This window comes from Crotalus tigris, unplaced genomic scaffold (genome assembly GCF_016545835.1).
Source record: "Crotalus tigris isolate CLP2741 ecotype Arizona unplaced genomic scaffold, ASM1654583v1 scf7180000018777.2418813, whole genome shotgun sequence".
NCBI classification, from domain to species: domain Eukaryota; kingdom Metazoa; phylum Chordata; class Lepidosauria; order Squamata; family Viperidae; genus Crotalus; species Crotalus tigris.
Window position 1 is genome coordinate 733,507 of NW_024097195.1, and position 25,299 is coordinate 758,805.

At 35.0% G+C, this 25,299-nt stretch overlaps 1 protein-coding gene across 7 annotated transcripts in view; it reads right to left on the reverse strand.

Annotated features, from left to right (window-relative positions):
* DCDC1 (doublecortin domain containing 1) overlaps positions 1-25,299 on the reverse strand; it is a 301,614-nt gene that overhangs the window by 119,597 nt on the left and 156,718 nt on the right. For all 7 annotated transcript variants that reach the window (XM_039355979.1, XM_039355982.1, XM_039355977.1 and 4 more), the window contains 7 exons: positions 23,035-23,160; positions 20,687-20,792; positions 17,057-17,191; positions 15,520-15,638; positions 14,813-14,873; positions 5,813-5,968; positions 5,409-5,566 (listed from right to left, as the gene is read on the reverse strand). In XM_039355979.1, coding sequence (XP_039211913.1) covers positions 5,409-5,566; positions 5,813-5,968; positions 14,813-14,873; positions 15,520-15,638; positions 17,057-17,191; positions 20,687-20,792; positions 23,035-23,160 — 861 coding nt within the window. The remainder of the gene's footprint in view (positions 1-5,408; positions 5,567-5,812; positions 5,969-14,812; positions 14,874-15,519; positions 15,639-17,056; positions 17,192-20,686; positions 20,793-23,034; positions 23,161-25,299) is intronic.

A 25,299-nucleotide genomic window follows, 5' to 3' on the forward strand; every position in this document is an offset into this window, starting at 1 on the left:
TGATTTATTTATGAGACTTATATACCGCTTTAAGTGCAAGCAGTTTCTAAGCGGTGTACACCAGTAAGCAATGTATATATATATTTACATTGCCCCCAACAATCTGGGTCCTCATTTTACCTACCTCGGAAGGATGGAAGGCTGAGTCAACCTTGAGCCGGTGAGATTTGAACCGCTGACCTGCTGAACACAGTCAGCTAAAGTGGCCTGCAGTACTGCACTCTAACTGCTGCGCCACCTCGGCTCATTGCGCCACCTTGGCTCATATATTGAATAAGATATTGAATGATATTGAAATAAGAATATTGAATGATATTGAAATAAGAAAAAGCAACTATAATTAAAGCAATGACACAAAATGATAATTTTAGCTCACTAAAGGGAATTTAGGAATGCTAAGCACTGTAAAAGTTTAACAATATTAAAATATTGAGATAAACATTTGATATATTTTTATAAAATGGAAAGACAGTCAGCTCGCTATTTTCCATGCAAATTTTAAAAAATGTACCATTTTTGACTGGAAAAGTACAATCCAAGAAGGATCCTAATTTCACCTAGAATGCCCTGCAAAGGTCTAATATCCGATATGAACTTGTACTTTATAATTAAATAAATGCCAAGTAAATCATTGAAAGAAATGTCAATCCCATCACTGGCAGCTGCTTTCCCTCCTGAAGGGGAGGGAACAGTAGGAGTAGGGCAGCAAGTAAGCCCTACAGCAGTCAGAAAGTCACTAGTGGGAAAACAACAAAGGCCTTTCCATGCAACTAGCACAGATGTGCCCAGAGCCGAACTGTCAGAATCAGTTAAGATGACAGCTACTCACAGTTGATTATTTCCTTCTCACAGGTCACTGGGTGACAAGCTGGGTCACCATGCTTTGTTGGCTGCTACAGTTCTCCCTCAACAACATCTATTCAATTTAAATAAAGGTAAGTTGCTCAATTTAATATAATAATGCAAACAACTGCATCCTCACATTGTCCGGGGGAGGGGGGGAATGAAACACAGTTTTGTAAATCTTGAATTAGTATTTCTGTGGTCCTGAGAAAGGAAGAGAAAAATGGATTTGAATTATCTAGCTCAAACAGAAAACTAAGTAATTTTGTCAAGATGCATGTAATGAAAGCTAATATGTGCCCAATTCAAAGCTTTAACCTTTGGAACATTTAGATGGCAAATAAATCATGAGGAAAACCTTGGATTTTCAATCAAAAGAATCTTTCTGTCATAAATTCCTCACAAAGTAAAATAAAGGTCAATGGGCATGTTGAAAAAAATATTAAAACACAAATATCTGTCTGCTACAGTTTGAAAAGCAAAGCAATATTGCAAAACATTTGCTTTTAGTTAAATTTAAATTTACAGAAATTTGTTTACCCACCGGGAATACCGAAAATAGTGTCCAATTTTACTAAAATCAGTGAAACAAAAAAAAGTGGATGACACTGAGGGCAACTCAATGAAATAAGAAAAATAATTTTTAAACAATAAATCTGTTAAAAAATAGTATTCATCCCCAAAGAATAGGAAAGGCTTTATTTTAAGCAGAAAAAATATCCTACAAATCTTATGCCTTGTTTCTAATATGCTTCATTTGGAGTCATCTCCTGTGCTTCTTTTAAGTAGAATCGCAACAAGTACAACAAATAACTAGACATTGAATGAATATACTTTATAGATAAAATTCAGTGGGCATAATGCTATTTCTATTGAATCTTCTTGGAACCTAAAAACAGTTCTTGAAGATCAAGAAACTTTCTGAAATATTGAATGATTTGGCATGAAACATCTCTGAAAAGTTTTCTGCTGTTTATCTCCTCACATTAGAACCCCCCCCCTTTCAGAAACTACCCAGATTGTGCCTTTTATTGACAGAAGGGGCTGAAATAGAAAGGCGTGGGAAATGCCTGTTGCTCAAGAACAGTAGCATACTGTATAAATTCACTTTGATTGAAGACAAAATGCTGACAGAGTCATGAAAAAATGTGTTCCATCCCTTAAGTCCTTCTTTATGGCAGAGTCCTTACTAGTGTCAAGTTAGAATAATAAGAAAACAATTATTTTGCCTCCCATTCGCTTAGAAAAAAGAACCAACAGAACATTTTCATATTTAGTATTACAGATCTTCACTTTTTATCATTGCCATTACAGAAGAAATAATACGGCAAGAGAATATTTTCCTTTACCATACTAATTCATTTTGGATCTTATTTTTCATTAATTATATTACTCCAAGATTTCAAAAAAATTTTTAGAGTGAATCATATTATCAATCTGGGTTATATTAAAATATAGAAAAATAATATAGGATGCATCTTCTGCAACAACAGTCCCCAACCTTTGCAGCTTGGCAGCCCGGCTGGGAGGGGAACTAAGTTGTGTGAGTGCTGGGCCATCGCACATGCATGTGCGCACACAGCCCTTGCATGAGTGGTAGGCCAGCCGTTCGACTTGTGCAAGTGCCTGCCAGCCCACTGGTCATGCAAGTTGAGCTGTGCACATGCATGCATTCTCCCTGGGCAGTCACTCATACTGCCCAATTCCGAATAGGCCACAGCCCAGTAGTGGGCCACGGTCCAGGAATTGGGGACCCTTGTTCTACAAAACTTAGTGAATCCGCTGATTCTTTAAATGAAAAATTTAAGATGTTACAGAATATTGCTTGGAGTTAATGAATCAGAGGTGGCTCCTGGGATAATAAGAGTTCCTTCTTCTATTAAGCATCACTTACCTCTGCAATTTTTAATTTGTTAGCACTGGCTGGATATCAGCCCCGGATTAAAGCCAAAAATGCTCTAAAATTTACTCTCAAAATCTGGTTCTAATCAGAATTCTAAATACAAGTTGCAATGTTATTATCTTCTATTGGGCCAAAGAGAGTTGGAAGTCAATGGCTTTTTTTCTTTTTCCTTTCCTACCCCACATTTTCTCTTTTTCCCCCTTTTTTTCCCCTACTTTTCCATTACTTTTTATTTTCCTTTGCATCTTAAAAAAAACAATTCTAAATACAGGTCCAGAACATCCCAGAACTGTTTTAATCACAGCTGGCCTGAGTCATATATAATACTGATCTGGGAAACGGGGTCAGACGTTCATAACTCCACAGATTGTTTTCTTCAACTATCATTAATGTGCATATAAACTGTTGTGGAAGGATAAAGAACAGTTATTTTGACTGAACTGAAGGAAATTACCATTTGTGACTTTGCCCCTTATTTTGGATATAATATATAGAAGAGGGAAAAGCTGAGATAATGCACAATGTGATAGTACTTCGTGTTTAAAAAAATAAGAGTTGGGCACTGGATGACACTTCAATTAAAGAGGATCCCACAACCTGCATGCACAATGTTAAGAAAAGACAGTGATGATGTACCAAGATTGCTGTATTTGTTCGCTTACAGCAATTGTTTCTCTTTTTATCTAATGTTCTATTTCTGTTTTCTTTTAATTGATGAAGCCACTTACAATCACTTTGATGTTGGGCAGTCTAGAAATCTGATGAATAAACAAATAAATATTTCAAGTATTACGGTGATTTGCCTTTTGTTACTCTCCAACTCAGTATCTAATTATAGGAGAGGTGCAATTTGTCCAGGAGAAAAGGGTGAGAAGAATAGATCAAACTCTACCTATCAAGGTTTTTCCTAGAACTGAAGACTATCTAACTCCAGAATCATTGAAGAACATGTAACACTGTATAGCTTGTGCCTGCCTTTAAGACTGAAATTTGTCATGAAATTTGGCATACAATTGGCCCATTAAAATTTGCATTATTAAATCTAAATTTATTTATATATTTTTTATTTATTAAAAGCATTTATATGCCTACCTATCCCACAAAGCAATTCTAGGTGGCTCACAACAACCAATAAAAAGATAAATAAAACAAATCAAAGAGGAATAAAACCAGGCACTACAGCAAGCAAACTATTAGTCTCATGACTTAGCCGCATCTTAGGCCAGTGCTTGGGGGAACAGCCAGGTCTTCATGCCCTTCTGAATGGCTAAAAGGATAGAGGCTTCGGATGGGAAGCTATTCCAAAGGGTGGGGGGGTGGCTGAAGCAAAGGCAGTCCCACAAATAATCTGGCTCTCTGTCATGTAGGATTTTAAAGGTGATAACCACTCCTTGAACTGCATGTAGAAAGTGGAAAACTGTGCAGCTCACAGAACAATGACGTAACTTGGGCAAACTGTGAGCAGCAGAATTGCCCATGCCGCGGCATTCTGGCCCAGCTGCAGCTTCTGACAGTCTTCAAGAGCAGCCCTATGTGATATAATTGCAATATAATGTAATATAATTGCAATAATCCAGCCATAAGTGTCATATTGTAAGCTACAGGACACTATTCCAGAAGTCATGCTCAAAAACTGATGGATAGCTGAAAAGAAAATGCAATAGAATAGAACAGAACAGAACAGAACAGAACAGAACAGAACAGAATAGAATAGAATAGAATAGAATAAACAGAGTTGGAAGGGACCTTGGAGGTCTTCTAGTCCAACCTCCTGCTCAGGCAGGAAACCCTATACCATTTCAGACAAATGGTTATCCAATCTCTTTTTTAAAACTTCATGTTGGAGCATTCACAGATCCTCTCTGAGAACTGAGATAGCAGTACAGATTTTTGTATACATATCTATTATAAAATTCTTCACTTGAGTCTTGAACTCTTTAAAACTGATATTAAGAAAGTTAAGAAAAATATACATATAATGTAATGCTGGGTTTATTTCAGCAAAGTTCGTATTTATGTAATGTAAAACTAACAGCCCTTAAATAGATTCCATAAGTTTATTATGAAAACTGTAAGAAAGGCACATTTAAAGAATGAATAGAATGGAAGCATTTAATATTACTTTACATAGTTAAAATGAGAATTGAAAGATACAAATGTTTTTGCTTGTTAATTGCAAGTTTTTTATTTTACCTTTTAATGCAGTAATTTCATTGCAAATCTGAATTAAATGCATAAATGCTATCCTCTTACAATGTTCAATATAACCTCCATTTAAAACATCCAGGAAATTTACAACAATTTATTATATGAATCTAGAAAACTGTTATTTCATATAGGTAAAATTAATAAATGATAATTAAATACCATAAATTATTTACTTCATGGAGTTATGGTACAATTCATGCATAATACGTAATAATACTTTGTCCTCGGTGATAAGTGTAGACATCAATCTTTTTTTTAAAAAAAAAAAAAACCTGCATAAATGTCACCTCCTTCCTCCTCCTTTCATTAGATTTGGTTAAAACTCCATTTCTCTTTGCAAGCCAGAGGGCTTTTGAGATATTTCACTAAGATCCAGGAAATCAATCTTACATAAAACTGAAGGAAAACATCTAATGTCATTGAACAATAAATATCAACTCTGTCACTAGCTTACCTTTGAGCTGAGGCCTTAGGATGTTTCTCTTCCAGTTTCCTCACCAATGCTACTGTAAGCTGGCAATTCTCGCCTGAGCTAACTTTAGGCATTAAATGGGCGTCCAAAGGTCTGGAAAGTTGTTTCTCCTTGCTGTTGCGGTCATTATTTTCCAAAACCTGTGGAATTAACATATAATGAATCATAATGCTTATGTTGAATAAAACTCTTTCAGCAATCATAGAATTTCAATATAAACCATGGGGAAAAGACATTTTTTTAATAAAAAATAAATTAAAAAGTAGGATATTTCTATACTGAGTATTCTCTTTTGTATTGTTGCTCTCTTTTCTACACCCCTATATGTTAAATTATAATATCTTCCTTCAAATTATTTTCCTCTGAAAAAAGCCAATTGCTCTGACCTCCCTCAGGTTCTGGTGTGGAACAGGGATGTCTTCTGAGTTGTCGTCTGTCCTTTGATGAAATACGGAGTGGATCTCATGTGTGGAGCATTTGATCTGGAGCGCCTCTTTTACATTTAATTCTTCTAAGTAAGTTAGGACAAATTCAGGATAAGCCTATAGAGAGGAATAAAAGCAGAGTCATTGCACAAGTCTGCAATTCGTAAACAAACAACCAGCGATGTGCTAGTAAATGTATAATTTATTGACACGGATACTCTCTGTGGAACCACCAAACAGCTGATCAATATGCGACATGGTACGGCTCAACTTTGCTCTCAGTTAGGCCACAAAATTCCTGAAGATTTGATTCTCATGAGCCAATAAAGCTGGCTGCAGCGCACTACCGCATATAACTGTCAAAGAAGAGATTCGTAGACACTATTTCCTAATTCTTCTTCTCATTTAAACATATGGAAATACTTTTTCAGGTAATTTTAGAGTAGACAAAATAAAATAAAAATGCAGGCTAGAAACATTAAATATAACTGAATCACGATTTGCTAAATGTCATTGGTTTAAACAGTATTACAAACATATACATGGTTTACATCTCATATTCCATTTGTAAGTTATTTTCTTCAATGTATGAAACTATCCCTGCTTTTTTGACCTAATTTATCCGTTTGCTTTCTTAATGTACAATCTGCTTCTGCCTTATCATATTTACCTAATAATTTTTATATCCTGCTTTTGTTTGTTTTTTTTCACATTTCCATCTTCCATCTTTAAATTCTTCTTTCTGACTGGTGTATCGAAAGTTAAAGTAAACTTAATTTATACTACTGAGAATTTTAAATTATTTATGTATTTATTTCAGATAGAATACTAAATTGGCACTCATACAATACTGAAAGACATATTTCATATTTGTTTCCCCTCCCCAGGGGGGGAAGCTTTACGAGATGAGGAAGATGATGAGTTAATGTCAAATTCACAATAGGCTAAAGTACAGCTGGGCAACCTCTGGTTGATGGGGTAACTAGCCTATAAGGCCTATCAGATGACCAGCCCTTCAAGCAGCACCTTTCCTCTACCTCAAACTTTCTGACAGTCCTACCCTTCCATTTCTTTAAGAAGGAACAGCTAGAAATGATTGCAACATCCCCTTGCTTTCAATTTTTTCAAAAAAAAAAAATATGTGCAGGTAGTTGGAATAAGAATTCAGAGCAAATCCATATAAAAGTAGAGTATACACTTTTAGCTGTATTCTTCTAATGTCACCTTTAGGAATGAAATGTTTTCTGCTGTAAACATTTACTACTATGCCATTTTGAACTTTTTAGCAATTCATTGACTACAGAACATATAGATTGAAAAGAGGCAGTAAATTCAAGGAAATGTAGTATTGCATTTTCTTATTTCTCTCCTTTCTTCTTCAGTGAGGTTTGGATTAGCTCATTTGAATAACATTTATCATATTTCAAGACAGCTATCCTGCATTTCAAAGAATATGTTTATTTATGAAGAATATATGTGTCCCTTTCTAATTATCTTGTTTTGTTACCAGTTGTAAAGTTATAAAATAGAGGTGTCCTATTAATACATACATATGTTCAAACCACCTTTAATCAAAAATTCTATATAAGTTCTTGTGCCTCTTTGCTGCTGGCTCAACTGGGAATAAGAGACCAGTAACAGACTGTAACCCACTAGCTTTAGAAAATAAAATGATTGTTTGGATCTTCTCCACTTGTTGGTATTCATTGAGTAAGTTTTCCACCACAGCATCAAGTTAAACACCACCATTTCTCTTGAAGCTGGCACTTGAAGATATTTTTCAGATGAGAAAAATCCAGGGGCAAGTGAAACTGATTCCCTGAAATCTAATGGTCAAGAGATGATACTTCAATTGCCAGCATCCAGAAAGAAACCATTTCAAGTGCTACTATTGTACTGAAGTACCTCCTCCAAAGAAGCCAGGTGTCATCTGTAAGATGTGAAGAACGCTAATGGGTTAGAACTTTGAGGACTGTTTGATATTTACCAGACTTCAAGAAAACTCCCGAGAAAATAACACTGGATGTTTAAACTTGCATGAGACAGTGTATCATATCTGGATGAAATTTCTTAAAGAACTTATAAGCGAAAGAAATTAAAGATATAAGAAAGAAGGAAATACGGCTTACGCTATATATGTTTTTACTTTTTATCATTACAAACCATCACAATTTACACTATGTCTATACATCAGTTCATATCTTGTTCTTTGTTCTTTAAACATCTCATTGGTCATGTATATTACATTTATATTCTTGTTCCACTTTCATTTCCTTACAAGGTAGACAGAAACGTTCTCTTATGCATGTCTATTTTCACTTCCTTGAACAAACATTAATTCTTTGCAACACCCTCTTACGTTCACTCTCACATCCATAGTTAGCATTATTATCCTCTTTATCTATGATCTTACTATTTATCAATACTGTTAACATTTTTACTTCATTTTCATCATTTTTCTTGAATATTTTTTTTTATTGAAATTTTTCAAAAATTTTACAAATAAACATCCCCCCCTCCCAAACCACCCCACCCTCCCCCCCCCCGACTTCCCAGAACTGAATATAGGATTATTTAACAAATTTTAAAAAATAACGTTTACAATTTATAAGATAATTAATAAAAATAATAAAGGTCATAATAATAATATATATAATAATATATATAATAATAATATGCATAACATAAGCTTTAAAATGAATAATATATACTAAGAAAGAGAGAAAAAAAAGGGAAAAGAAAAGAGAGAGAGAAAGAAAAAAGAAAAAAGTAGACGAAAAATAGAACATATATATAAAATAATATATATATATATATATAGTAATAATACGTAAAGAGAAAAGGAAGAAAGAAAAAAAGAAAAAACAATCATTACAAGTTATAAAAAAGCTAAATGATATTTTTCCATATCCAAATTATATTGTATGAAATTTATCCATTTTTCCCATACTGCAAAGAATTTCTCTTGAGATTGCTCCTTTAAAAAAGCCGAAATCTTTGCCATTTCTGCCAGATACGAAACTTTGTGAAACCACTCTTGCAAAGTAGGCAAGGATTCCTTCTTCCAATATTGCCCTATTAACAGCCTAGCGGCTGTAATCAAATTTAACATCAATATAACCTCCTTAGCATCACAATCAGTAACAATACCTAATAAAAATAATTGCGGAGTAAATTTTACCCTCCGTTTAAAAATTCTTTGGATATTCCACCATATCTTAATCCAAAAAGCTTTTATATGCTTACACGTCCACCAAGTATGATAATAAGTAGCATCCAAATGTCCACATCTCCAGCATTTCGGCTGCAGATTAGGGTACATAATGGACATTTTTTTTGGATCAAGGTGCCATCTATAAAACATCTTATAAAAATTCTCTCTTAAATTTTGCGCTTGTGTGAATTTAACATTTCTTATCCAAATAAGTTCCCAGGATTTTACTTGAATATTAACATGCATGGCATTCTAAATGAATGGGTTTATATATCTCTATCAAGTGAAGCATTTGTTAAGTGAGCTTTGCCCCATTTTACAACCTTTCTTGCCACAGTTGATAAGTGAATAACCAGAGTTGTTAAGTTAGTTAACATGGTTGTTAAGTGAATCTGGCTTCCCCATTGACTTTGCTTGTCATAAGGTCACAAAAGGGGATCACATGACCCCAGGACACTGCAGCCGTCATAAACATGAGTCAGTTGACGAGCATCTGAATTTTGATCACATGATCACGGGGATACTACAACAGTTGTGTGAAACATAGTCACTTTTTTCAGTGCTTGAATGGTCACTAAATGAATTGTTCTAAGCTGAGAACTACCTGTATTACACAGACTTCTTGTTCAACTCTTCCCTTTTACATTACTGATTGCTGGGTCTTGGTGAAACTATGACAGAAGTAGTAAAGAACAGTTTCCTAAGTCAGCAGCTCCCAACCTTTTCTATACCCCACACCCCCAGAATGCTTCTGATATATTCTTGCATCCCTTACAAAAGTTTGAAATAACAGCAACAAATCATGCATATACACTATAATTTTGAAAACCCAAGTTTTCGCACCCCCTGGAATATCATCTCACACTCCCGGTTGGGAATCCTGCCCTAAGTTAATGTTTCCAGAACCATGAATTCATACTAAGTCATTTAAGGCAATAAGCACCCGCTCTTCTATCAAGTTTTGTTTGATTTCTGATTTGTTCTTCGTAATTTTTGTTGAGGAAGCTTTGTCATTCTGCTTTTTTGGTAACTCGGCTGAGTTTCCAAGCTTCAGAGGGAAGATTATTTTTTTCTGTTCCTAAGTGAAGTGATGCCTATGCAAAAGTGTTTTTTTTAGTGCATGTGTATATATGAATATTACCATCTTATAACATTTCTCTATCTGCTGAGGCAGGAAATATTTAAAAAAAAATTCCAGCTTTGTTTCAGCAAGAATTACTATGTCTTTCCTTTTTCTTTCAGTTAGAGCTTAGAGTTCTCCCATTTTCTGGCATTCTGTGAACTCCAAGCTTAAATTCCTTTAATTTTTCATTCCTGTCTGCAATGGCTTGCTTGCCATGGGAGGCAAATTATTGATGTGCTTCTATGATGCACTCCACTCCTTCACTATAGTTCATGTGGTGGTATTTTTTTAAAGGAAAACACTATTCAGTGAGGTATGCAATCCTGCAATATAGTACAATTTTTAGTTTTTCCATGGAAGTAGGGTGTTTGTTCCTTTATTGGCATCATCTCCTTGGAAAGTGTTATTGCAATTGTTTCAACAGAATTACAGAAAGTCTTTAATGCATCTGTGATTACACAAACACGCACACACAAACATACCGGTGTGAAACTCAGAGGTAGGGGTTATATCACCTTACATTACTTCCTAGCTTCCCTAATGAAAATTATTTAGTTCCTCCTGTTGTGTAACATACCAGAATAGTAACTGTTGTTGGTATTATTTGACAGCAAACTACGGTATTCTTTTTCATGCTATTGTCCAGGATGCAAATGCTGAAAAAACCTTTTGAGTTGGATACTTTATTTCTTTATTCTTTAAAGATGATTTTCTTTGTTTTGTTCCTTTGTTGATCATTTCATTCCTTTGAGTTTTACCTGCAGTTTGTCCTGTCAGGCTTAATCCTAGCCAGACTTGTGTTCACTTACATTATATGTTTCTTTATGTTATGGTCTGAGGAGGCTGAACTATCAGCCTCAATTAACCAGCTCAGGCTGTCTTAACAAATAGCAGGAGCAGGTAGGAGAGAATTCAAGTGACAAGGGGTGGGAACCTGACAGGACTCCCAGCCCCAGGACATGTTGGCAGTGTCAGAGAGCCAAGCAAAGGCAAATTAGCTCAGCTCCTTGAGAATCAAAGATGTCCATGCTTAACGGAACCACATCTGCATCATTTAAGAACTGCCACTAGCAATGGCCTCTCTGTTGGAAACAGCTCACTAAGCTCAGAGCTGTGCTCCTGTGTTTTTGTTTCTTGCTCTGCTCCTTGACTCTGCTCTTTGATCCACACTGGCTGACTAACTTCTTTGGTGTGTGACTGAGAGGGAATGAAGTTGGAGTTGCTATCTGCAGTTGGGAAAAATAGCTGCAGCCAGGCAGAAATGGTTCCCATCCCCATTTCCCTCATATATTAATTCAGTCACTCGCTGTTTTATTCACAAGCATCCATTCCAGCATTCCAGCTGCCTGTAATAATTGAGTCATGCTGACATTTTCAAGGACGGGGCCACATCCAGATACAGACTTATCCCATCTAGGCCCTTAGCTTAGATAAGCAGAATGGGTAGCAGTAGGAGGGGGGGAAAATGAAAATATATGAAGATGGAGAAGAGGAGATAAAGTCTGGAATTTGGCAACTATTACAAGCAGGCATTAGTACTACCAATCTATGGTAATCTTCAGGACCACAAGCTACGGTGAACAGTATTTCCTGGTGGGAGTCCTGCTTGGATTTTTGCTAAGAGCTTGGTAGCAACTAGAAGAGGAATACTCATACTAAGAGAGTACAACTCAACTAGTATAAGATCTTTGGAAGGAGGTGAAGGCTATATGCCACTTTACAGATTTATAGACTTTTGCTTGAAGTAAGTATTCAAGGACTGAGTATTAAAGGCACATTTACATGGCAACATCACTTTGAAAGTCCTAGGATGAAGAGCAACAATCTGTTATTGGGGAAGATGTCTGCTGAAATAAAGCATTCTGTACAGATTTGCTATGCTTCCGTGTGTCCAGTCATTGGAAAGCAAAGAACCCTCAGAGTGATTCCTGGATTGTTTATACTATCTTTCTGTCACTGCAGTTCCCTTTTTATGAACCTCTGCTGCATTTGTGTTATATGGCTTGACTGTGAATTGAACTCTAAATTGCCTGTGCTGCACTCAGCTTTCAAACCAAGACCTTGCTTCCCTGTTACTTTTCAAAGCTGGGGTGCACCTGCACAGATGGTTCTCTGCCTGTCTTTGTACTTTATTGCAGCACTATCTGTCAATAAACCACTTCTAAATTGAGCTTATATTCCTGATTTTTTTCTGTTGTCATTTAGTTTTTTATTTGATTATTTGGGTTTCTTCTTTTATCATAGATTTAAATTATTTTTTTAAAAAAATGCATAATTATCTTAATACTCATTTTAAGTTCTCTCAATATTATTGTTGATTGGAACATAACATGTAACTATCACCAGTCTATGAATTCCTACTTTCATATGTATCTAGAACAACACAGATGACTCCAATTCAGACAGTCTGACATAGATTTTAGCCCTTTTGCTCCTAATTAAACTTTCCCATTTACTTCCGTGCACATATTGATCAAACCACTTGGCAAGACCAGAACACCTTAGTTAAGATTTATACCCCTACATTCCAGGTTAGAAGTCTCCCATTCACACTTCTCTCATATGCAAGCACATAAGGGATAGGATATGCATTAGCAGTATCACAAAGCATGTTTCATCAATTGCCTCCCTTGCTCCTGCTGTGAATGCCTATAAATAAAATACTAGAAAATTTAAAAATTTAGAATTCCTGGGCCTGTTCTCTAGATCAGTAGCAATAACCCTGAGGACAATCAATGACTTCATGACACATTACTCAGTACAAATAAAGCCAATTAAAGCACTTTACAAGTGCTAAAGTCTGCTCAGAGGTTTTCGATCGCATGATCCCACAAATTGCCCCCTGAGTCACCCCAAATCTCTTGTGTGGGTTATACAATACACAGGAAAGTTTTGAGATATGAGATGGGTTTTTAATGGAGAGTATAGTCTTATAATCACTGACTAGGAATTCCTGTGAATTAGGGAAATCATCTTCACTGAGAAGAATAGAAAACCAAAGAAAACAAATAAATGCCTAGGCTACAAAAGTTCTGCAAGAGAAGTTAAAACAGGCAAGATGGTACTTATAGTATCATGATCAAACCCTGCCCCCCCCCCCGTGTGTGTGTACATCTATTTGTTCATGATCCTATAAGCACCATCTTGCCTTTTTTAAAGTTCTCCTGCAGAACCTTTCTAACCTAGGCATTTATTGGCAACACATACTGTCATTGAAAAACATGGATCCCTTCAAGATTAGACTATGGTTTAGAAGAGGCTGTTTGTTCAGTAAAGATTAACTTTTTTTTTTAACACCGGAGTTCCCTTTTCTTTTTCTTCCCCTTGCCACAACTCCATTGAATTTTGTCCCTGCTTTTCTCTTTCCAGTGAAATACTGGTAATTCATTCTCCTCATCACTTCTCCAATCTGATTTTTCCCTTTTTTTCCCTGTCTATTGGGAAAAAGGAGAAGGATATTTGTGCATATGTACTTACATGTTTCTTTGTGTTCAGTATACTTACACAGAGTATTTTATGTTATACGCAATTAGTTCTAATTGGAAATTATTATTTATATTATGGGATGGCCCTATTTTTTACAGTTTAGCTTCCAGCAAACACAAACACACAAACACAATACTTGTACAGAGTTTCAGTCCATTGTAAGAACAATTTTTGGAATGGAACGTGTCCTATTCCTAGTTACACATATAACATCCTCTCTTCTCCTTCAGAACAGCAAATACAACCTTAATGCTTCTCCATCAACGGTTCTGAAAGGTGAACCCTGATGAGATCTCCTTTCAAGATTGTATTTGTCTTTGCACAGAGGTTATACTCAATTCTACACCGGATGTTTTGTTGAGTTTTCCATTATACCATAGAAGAAATAATATTCCTTCTCCTTGTTAACCAGGTTGCTGTTTTGTTAGTTGCAAAATTTTGTTTAATCATGACAACTATAAGGAAAGTCTGGGAATAAATAGGATTTGATAGATCACTTTCATGTTCAAAAACTATTAGCTATAATTTTAATATTATGCTTTATTCATACATTGTGTTGCATTGTATACCATACTTTGGTCTATGTCTGTACATAAATACATATATAAGACACAGACACACACACACACACACACACACACACACACACACACACACATTAGGTTACAGATAATCTCCAAATTTCAGCTGGAGTTAAGAAATGGGAAGTTGGATATTGCCCATGATTTTTTTTCCTTTTTCTTTCTCGTATCTTACAATAAGCTTATAAAATTATAAATAGTTTGATTAAGAATACATTTTTTTCATAAAGTTCAAATTACATAATTTTAGATACAATCAGATTTGGAAAATTAAATACATACCTTAAGCAGATTTTAAAAACACAATAAAATCCACTACTGGCAAAAATTATCATTAAAGTGAAAATATCAAACTTCAGAAGTTTATGACGAATATTTTAATAAAATACTTTTATGATATTCTTAGAAGCCAAGTAGAGAACAAAATGATGCAAAAGTAAAAATAACATTTCAATTATTCAAGAAACAGACTTTCAATAATGCCTTATATATACATTAATGGATTCCAGGCAAGAATAAATAGCTAATATTAATATAGCATTTAAATATATACACACCTTAGAATGGATAGAACCATCATTTCCAAATTCCCAGTACTGACATATATTGTTTTTGTCTCTGAAAGAAAAATGCTTCTTAAGTTAAGAAATCTCTAAACCACAAAGATAATCTATTTGTAGCACAATTCACATCATATGCCCTAAATTTGGTTTATTTAGAAAATAGATAGATGTGCTTGTAGTGTTCCAATTAGTGAACTATATTCTAAATGAGAAGGAAAGACATTATAAAGCTGTCTGGATGGCACTGAACAAATTAATTCTATTCATGCAAATTTATTATGAAAAATAGAAAGAAACTATTACTCCATCTTGAACTCCCTGGAGGAAATATGAGATGTAAATGAAATAAAAGCATATAAATGAACCATGACTGAACTGTAGACTATTCACTAAGATACCTACTTCCCTAACAGGCATATTTCAGATTCATTATGAAGATTGTCAGTCCTTATTCTCTTCTGTGCAGAAAGGAAACAAATCTATAACAAACTGTTTTCCAATTATTTCAGGTAGAACTTTCAAAGATGGTTAAAATATTTCAAGAAACTAACATCTAATAAGGGTATATAATTTAGAGGCTATTTAAATATAATTTAGATCACATATATTTTCCACTGCATTATAACATCTGTAAGCAGGTCATCTGACAACATTCCATTTCATCTCAATAATTGTATCTTTAGAATATATTTTATCAGTACCTTTTCTGCAGGGTTAACTTATAGCCCTCAAGAGGTATGCCATCCTGCATCATAGCTCTGACTGGATGACCAACAGACAGACTGCCTTGTGCCATAGCTCGACTTACAATCTTCCCAGCCTTTCAATGAATGGGGGAAAAGGGGTATGAATAAGTGAAAAGAACCAGAAAATTCAACAATGTGTTACAAATAGAGAGGTCATTATGCCTGGATAACTCGGGATATTAACAGTTGGAAAAACTGAAACACTATCCACAACTTAGCAGTCAATGAGCCTTGCTCAGAATCAGTGATCTTCTGTACAACAAGGGTGGCATTTTACAGTTCAGTGCAAAATAGAACAGACCCTTGATATCTTCATTTGTCTTTTTCCTCTGCATATTTCACAGTGCAGTGATTTAGGGTCCATAACGTGTCACTTGCCATACTTATAACTACTGAGTTTACTTGAAATATATATGCACGGGGGAAAAAGTTCAGTGAACTGCAAAGACTGCAACGCATCTATAGTCATTGAGTCAATTTAAAATTTTATCTCAAATCTAAAAGAATGTTGGTTAAACATCTATAACCACATCTGTTTAAATAAATAACAGCAGTAGTTCTGCAATAAGACAACTATTGTAAGTGCAATCACTTTATTGATTTTTTTTTCCCTTTAGGAATTGAGGCTGCAATCCTAAATCGAGATTGGGCAGCAAGTTCCACCAATATCAGTAGGATTTGCCCCGAGGTAAAAATAATTAATTTAGTATTCAGTATCAGCTATAATATTTGTTACAAGGGGATATGGGCTACTAAAATTATATAGGAAGATTATCTGGATTCTTCTCACAATTTATTCCTAGTGTTGCCTTCATACAGAAAAGCAGTAACTTCTGTCTCATCTTCTGCTGTTAATAACTCAATTTTCTATTATGATGTACATTCTTTGATCAAAGATACACAGGTTTATGCTTAAGGAACTTTTCCTTGAAGTATTTTGCAATGATGTAGAGCAGGGGTGTCAAACTGCCAGCCCGCAGGCTGGTTGCATCATGTGAAGGCCGTGCCCACCCCAGCTCTGGCAATGTGAAAAAAGTCACGATACATCGTGCCACGTCATGTGATATGGCGAATTTGACACCCATGTTGTAGGATAATGCTGGCATTCAATGTCATCATTTTACCCAGCAATTACTCATCTTTACTATTACATAAACTTGGTGTAACCTGTAAGGAAGCATTTTTGTATCACTAAAATTAAGATTTCTGTTAAAATTCTGCCTATACTAGTAGGTGAATGGAGCCAATTTATAATCAATGACAGCTACATGCTTATGCAGGATACTGCCAAGACAAGATTACCTTGGACTTCCGGAAGCGGCATCCACACAGAGAACCAGTTGTTCATATATTTGAATCCCACCACTGTACAGAACATAATTATATTATTTGTGACATCCTGATGCATTAGATGTCCATTATCTTCCACAGACACTCATGTATAACAAACATTTGAATTAGGAACACATTATTAAATGTTTTTCAGGAGTACCTTTGTGATGAGCCATACATTTGAAAGAGGCCAATGTTCTGTGTCTATTGCATTTTGACAGTAATTTCTTCTGGCAGTGCCTTTCCTCATATTTTCTATGGTAACTGACATGAGGAGAACCATCTGGGGATCAGTCTGCATGCCGTAAGAGAATTTGATGTTAAATTTTTTACTTGATAGCAGTAAAGGTAACAATAGATCAGATTCAACTTATTTATTAATTACAATGAGGTATTATCCACAACAATCTAAATAAAGCATTTTTATACTGTATGTATGGTTTTAAAAAATGCTGTCACATTGTTAATTTTTAGCAGTTTAAATTCTACATACTTCTGTTAAATAATTCACAGTTTTTTATATTTGGCTGCTCAAAGGTAAATTCCCCTATAATTTGCGGGATTATTCCTAGATTAAAGCCTAAAAATGTGCATAGAATTAAGTCTACCCACTTAAATATGACTGGAAAATCAGTCAAATCAGGTGATGTTACAATAGTAAAATCACTGAGCTACATTACAGGTTCATAACTGGGGTAATGGAGAGGCTATTCAAAGATCTTCTGACTGCTTTGAAAGTCATGTATGAAAGCTAAATTTTATTTTCAGAGCTAGCAATCATTTCGCAGAGGCATATTCAAAGTATCAAAGACACACACTATGGGAAAAGAATGCTCAATTTGATATTACCTGTTAGCCAGCTGCAATAATATTGAGACAAGAAACCCCATAGTTCTTATACAATGGGAACTAATCCCCAACAAAAGGATGAGGGGCTTAAAGCAACACATGTATTTGCCCTCTCCATTTTATGTTGCTATCAGTGGCAACGCAACTGTGTGGAAGATTGTTATAGTTGGAATTAGTGAGGGATAGTATTATGATGTGCATAACTCCTGCTGAAAGTCCCTGTATCCTCTTAGTCACACCACTGGCTTTAATCTTATCATGTTTGATTTTGTGGTGCACTGGGGAGGAAATCTTGTTCCTTTGTATTTATTTGAGGTTGCTACCCAGCACTAATACCATGCTGTGTTTCAAGAGATACAATGCTGGATATTACCTGGAAAAAAACCTGCATAAGAAAGCAACATCATATCCTTCTAACCCAGCTTCAGATGATATTATGGTTCCCAGGAGTGGTGAAGCAAGGAGGTAACAGGTAGTATAAATAATTATATTAAGTATCACTTCTTTGGATGCATAAGGCCTTCCATCTTGTGTTTAAATGTATTCGACCATATTGCACAGTAGAGGAAAGTGTTATGTCATAAGTGAAATGGTTCATCTGATTTAGTAATCAGTAATTAACATCCTTTGATTATTCAGTTAAATGTTTATGTAGCCGGTATCTGGCAATAGGTGTTTATGTCTGGAACTTTTACTCATATATATTTGGATTACAAAAAGAAAATAGAAAAAACAACAACAATCACTTACAATAATAATACTCCTATATTGTGTAAAATCTCAACTGCTATTTGAAAAAAAAATATTCAGCATGAGATTTCCAAGATGTTAATATGACAAACGAATGGAATTGATTCTGAATTTCTCAGATTCCACAGAAATATAGCTAAAATGTGATATCAAATATCTGAAGTAGTTGTACTATCTCATTTGAATAATTAATTTACCCTGTAGGAATTTGTCTGAGCCATAGCTTTGGAAAAATACAGTCTAATCCTATGCCAGAATAGATAATTTAATGATTACAGGCACCAAGATGCCCATCAGCCCTCCCTTAAAGCCACTGTGTAAAGCTTTATTTATTTAATCCATATTCTATTTTTTTTTAAAAAAAGAACTGAATTAGTTGACATGCTACAAAACAATCCTCATTTATAAAAGTGTCTCTGAACTCTGCTTAATACTTCATATACAATTTTTAAATAGCTGGAGTAGGGAAATGAAACATTAATGTTAAAGAAATCCACAAATATAAACTCTGTGCTATAAAACAAAGATTTCTTGTATTATATACACTGATTTACCAGTTTATGATTTAAAATTTAGGCCAATCACTCTTAGCCCAACTCATCTCACAGAGTGTGGTTGTGAAAAGAGGAGGAGGGAGTACTGGATATGTTCAGTGCCTTGAGTCATTTATAAAAATAACACAGGTGGGATAAATAAATGTAAATAAAAATTAAAACTTCATAAGTAACTGTATAGAAAAAATGTCAATCACCTGTAAGGATATTGCTTTCAAGACTATACTTATCAAAACAAGATGCCTATACTATAATCTATCTCAGGTCACTGATACATTGTCAAGTTTTCTCAACAGTGATAAAGAAGCAACAGGCTATAATTGCCTTTGTTGCCTCTATCCTCAGATTTATGAACATGGATTATGTATCGCACATTTTACACAGTTGGAAGGGTTTGAATGTCAATAAAGAGTGAAAAGGACCAGTCAGGTGGTGAGCATTACTATTAGGCCCGATGACAATAGTAGTGGGTAAGTACCCAGAAGATGAGACTTTTGCCTCTTTAACATATAATCCTTTTAGTGTTGTGTACATCCCAATGAGCTTTAACTTTCAAAAGTAGTAAAGAAAACCATCAACATCTGACCTTTTCCTTGAAATTATTTTTTATAAAGTCCTTGAATTATGAAATTAGTTCTCAGCAAAATGTTTACACATAAATGTGCTGATGTCACAACTATTATGCATATTTTCATTTTTAAGTAAGTATAGTAAGAAAAAATCATCTTGTTGCTTTTTTCAGTTTTCTCTTCATCAAAAAGAGAATTAGTAGTAATCAATTCTTTCGGTTCACTACAACTCTCAATTAAACTTGTACATCACCCAACTCTCAATTAAACTTGTACGTCACCCAATTCTCAATTAAACTTGTACATCACCCAACACTGGGTGGCTCACAACAATCAAACTAAGAAATTACAATAATATCAAAAGGAGAGATTAGAAATGGAAAGGTTCTGGCCAGAAAATGTCTCCAATTCCAACTTCAAAACTTTTTCCATTCTCTTCTTAAAAAGACTGAGATCACCTTCTGGGGAATCAGTTTTGTACAAGAAACAATGCCACTTAAGTTCATTTATCATGCCACCAAATTTAAGGGGTATCCCCTTGTGCATTTGAGATGCTTCATGTGGCTATGGCTTGCTTACCCTGGTGTTAATATTTAATGGAACAAGGTCTGACCTGTCCAACATTGAAAAAATCTCCATTTTTATCTTTAATTTATGTATTTATTTTTGTTTAGCTTTTTGACATCTGAGTGAATGTATCCTATCTGAAGTGCTGGGTTACAATTACTACAATTCGCATAAACTCTAGCCAGCATGGGACTGATAGACGCTGACTTATTTCTGTTGTTGGGAGGTAACTATTTACTCTTAATGTTGATGTTGCCTATCTTCATTGACAAGTTGCCCATTCCAAGCTTTTCTGAATTCGAAACCTCATCCTCAAGATGGAGAAGCTAGCCCTAAACAGGTATAATTGAAAACAGCTCTTGAAGGCCTGCAAATTTTAATTTACAGGTGAAATACTCATTGTTATTATTAATCCCAAATGCCCGTTTTTTAGTTGGTGTTGGCCTTCAGATGCTTTTGAGTTCTTCCTAAGGATGGCATATAATTATTATCATTATTTACCTTATTTTGGAAAAAAAGATTGTCTGGCTCCACAGTCTCCAAGATCTGATGTTCTGGAGCCTTAATGAATTGAAAGTTCTCTGGAAATCCATCGCAAGCTTCCCAACTAAAAATAAGAAGCCAGAAGTAACTTTTTCTTTTATAGTTGCATTAATATATCATCTCAAATGTTTAATTAGTATGATTGTTGTAGTTGAAGAAATCCAAGTCTTTACACTATAGCTGTTGTTGTTTTTTTTCTCTTCCCTCCCAGGGAAGAGGAAAAACTCTTTGCTTCTTCAATTCCTCTTTATTTAAAAATAAAAACAATAAGGAACTAGTGGTGAATATTTTTAAAAAGAGGATAACAAAAATGGAAAAATTCAGCTGTGGCACAGAGGAATCAGGAAAACTTTGAATGTTTATTTATAAGACTTATGTGGCCACTTATCTCATATAGTAATTCTAGGTAGCTCATAACAATCCATAAAAAAATGGCTAAAAACAAATTGATAGGCACTTTTCCCCAGGCATGAGATCAAACAGCTCCCAGTTCAACCCCTCTCCTTGCCCACTGCTTCACAGCCGTCTGGAAGGCTAAAAGGATAGGGATTCCTTGGGTCTCAGGTAGGAGGATATTTCAAAGGGCTTGAGCAGTCACTGAGACCCTATCAGGGATCACCAAGGTCCCATCAGGTGGCACCATTTAAAGGAGGGGACCTGGAGCATGCCCACCCTATTTAACTTAGTAAGATAGGCAGATACCCTCAAGGAGAGAGGCTCCTACAAATAACCTGGCCCTGTGCTGTGTAAGGCCTTAAAGCTGATAATCAGAACCTTGAATTGCACCTGGAATTCAAAGTTCTCATGCAGAAGTGGAATTACTTGGGTATACTGCAAGGCACCCAAAACTGTACGTGCTACTGCATTCTGATCCAGCTGCAGCTTCTATACAGTACTCAAGGGAAGTCCCATGTAGAATGCATTGCAGTAATCCAAACAGGAAGTGACTAAGGCATGGGTGACTGTGAGCAATATTCCAGCTGTCAGAGCAATTGAAAAGTAATTAAGTGGAAAGTAGAAGCCTCACCTATGAGTATGCACCATAAGGATAGGCATGCTGCTATTAATACTTCCTATTAATAGTTTATGATTGCTAGACAGAAAAGTGTTCCCTCCTAGTATTCTAAATATACTCTAGATTTCATTTCTCATACATGATGGGGAGAAACATAGTTTTATATCTATAAACACTACTGTCTGTTCCAATATTGTATGAGTATTGACTGATAGTAATCTTAAGTGATCTGTATCATTCTACTGTTTGCACAGCAATATACTTTTAATATGCATTACATATTATCACCCAGTGATAAGTGCAGTTTTGGGGTGTTCTCTCCAACCACATTCCTGCTATTATACAAGTGTGTTTTTTGTGTAACTATTCTTTAGAAGGCTACAATTAAAACTGCATGAGTCTATACAAGTCTAATCCCATGATTGATTCCTGATTTCTATATATCATGGTTGCTCTTGTCATTTGTCCCAAAGGTGCTTTTTCAAGAGACAACTGGACTTTCTTGTTTTTCTTTGAAGACATTTCGCTTCTCATCCAAGAAGCTTTTTCAGCTCTGACTGGCTGGTGGGGAATGCAAGGATATATACTCCTTGCAGACAGCTGGTCTGACCTGGATGTCTGAGAATCTTGTCATTTGTGTTTCTGGTTATTTGAAGTGTCATTAGGTTCTTTCAGTTATTTGCCATTCTTCATGTATCACATGTTGAAGGACACACGTTAATAGCAAAAAAAAAAAAAGGACAAGGTGGCTCCTAATGCATTTCATACTGTCAAAGGCATTACAAATGTATACATTATATATATGTCTATGTCTGTCTGTGTTTGTGTGTGTGTGTGTGTGTGCGCGCGCGCGCGTGCCTGCACATGTCTCTACCTAATCAGCGAATAAACAGAAATAGAAACCAGCGTCTTCCATTCTGTGACTGAGAACTATCATTGCATTTCATTCTGCTAACATCAAAGGACTTGACTACTAAGTGAACGGTAATAGGATTTCAGTTTTGAATTTATAAAACATAATTTATTACTCAATTTTACCACAAACACTGAACGAGAAAATGTCCTCATATTTAATCTGTCTATATTCTAATGGAAACTGGAGGTTTTTTGAGTTTTTCTTTGAATTCTCTGAAGATAATATTTTTTAAGGATCTATAGCAAACTGTAGTCATTTCCTTGTGATAGTTGCAACAACAATTATCCTTACAGTTAAGTCTTTCATTCCCAGTTTCCCTTTTGTGATTTTTAGTATATCAGTTCAGAACACTCAAATAAACAGAAATTGATGTACCTGTCGTATCTAGGCAGCAAATCTACACTGGGATCCAGAAGTGTTTTATAAATAACTGTGATGCCATTCTTTTTTGTTGCTATCACTTTGTCAAAGGTCAAACTCAGAACAGGATTTAAGGGAGATCTGAAAATGGAAACATCATACAAAATGGCCATTTATGGAGAGGAAATCAAACAGTTGCAAAACCAGCAGTTATAGGTAGCTAAGGGTGTGAATGTCAGAACTGAAGCTAAGAATGAATTCAGAGCAAGGTATTCAAATCTATTCAACTTTTGATTTGATGGGAAGAACCAGTAATCTCACAGATAGAACCTTGTTACTGTTCAGACACTTTTACCTTTGAAATTAATTTCACCATAGCAAGCTTATTATCTTTATTAACCTATAGATTATGGACAGCAAGGAAATTGAATTCTTCCTGAAATACCTGCTCATCTTCAAGCAGAAATAGCTGACTGAAAATTAAAACAATAACCACCTTCCAGGTGGTCATCTGCAAAAGAACAAATCCAGTTGCCAATTATTAATGTTATGCTAAGGTTATGTTGACACTGATGATTCTCTTACACTATAACTGATAAAGCTAAAATAGGAATATATCATGTGGATTATGCAAATGTTAGCAATTGGAGGTATCGAAGCAGATCCAACATAATTCCATCATACATGTTTCTTCAAATATGCTAAACAGCATGCTAATGTTTTAGAATATAAATATCAGTATGAGTAATCAAGAATTGTAACATAATGTTAAGAAATCATTTTCAGTTTGGAATGGACATCCAGAGGATATTTTTTGAAAAAGGGCTTATCCATCTCAAAGATAGTATTGTTTTGAAAGTAACTGGCCATAGCCTGTACACTGGCAAAATTGCACTCTTTTACTGAGCATTCAGTCTGTTGGGAGATGCTACTCAACATCTATAGCAACTAAAGACGCAAGAGTTAAATTTGTCTCCATATCCTGAGAAAAAAAGAATTTACACAGCATAGGGACTATTAATAGCTTACAAAATAGCAAAAGCAGTGCTAGCAGTAATAAACAAAATGACCTGTTAAATATTGTTTAGTAATTGTTTAGTAATTGTCAAGTAGTAAAAATAATACAGCACTTGTATGTAATAAATAATACAAGAGCAAAAATATTTAAAATAAAACCTTGAAAACATAGCTACTTATGAAAAAAAAGGTTCTAAAACAAGCTAAACACCCAGCAAAACCAGTTCCTTCTTCACTGAAATGGCATAAACAAATCCTATTTGCCCAACTTCCCACACACATAGAGGAGGGGCAAGAGGAACCCAACTGATTAAGGGTTGAGCTCAACTAGTTGAGTTGTTAATGTTTTTAAAAATAATGATACATACAGTAATTTAAAAAGAAACTTTGGATAATATTTTAAAAAATATTTTTCTATTTAAACAAAAACCAGAAAAGGAAAACAAATAATCTATAAAAGCACAAACTTTACATAAATATATCTGCAATACAAAATTTTAAACATTCATATTCAATGATTCTATCCCAAAGAAAAATTGTATAGATTAAAGCAATCTATCAGGAATTACTTTGTTGATTAAACTAAAAGAAATAAATATTAAGACAAAGTAAGCCTTAATTAAAGGATTTTTGCAAGATCTTTTGGTGTTGCATTACTTCTCTATCAACATATTGCCCATAATTTAAATTCCATTATCTAAAAAAAGATGTAATCTATTTTTCTGGTGTTATGTTATAATAAATCTGAAGATAATGATAAAAATGGAATGTATTTATTGTGCTTTTACAGGATCTTAGGACAAATGGATACTAATTCTAGCATTCATTATTAAAGCCTATTGTGTTCATTTTTTCAATATCCACTGAAATGTTTAAAATTAGTATTTAAATGTATAGTCTTAACTATTGTGGGCAGTGATAGAGGTGATGATGGAGTAAGGTAAAGGTTTCCCTGTCTGATCGTGACCGACACCAGGACGCGGTGCTCATCTCCATTTCTTGGCCGAGGGAGACAGTATTGTCTGAAGATATTTCTGTGGTCATGTGGCCAGCATGGCTATACGCCAAAAGTGCATGGAACACTGTTACCTTCCCACCAAAGAGCTTAGATATAATTTTGAAGTGCTTTTGAAGTGCTAGGTGGGCAGGAGTGGGGGCAAGAAATGGGAGCTCACCCCATTGTGTGGTGCTCAGGTCTTGAACACAGACTTTCAGCTTTCCATCTGACAAGCTCAGCATCGTTAATCGCTAAGCCATTGTGCC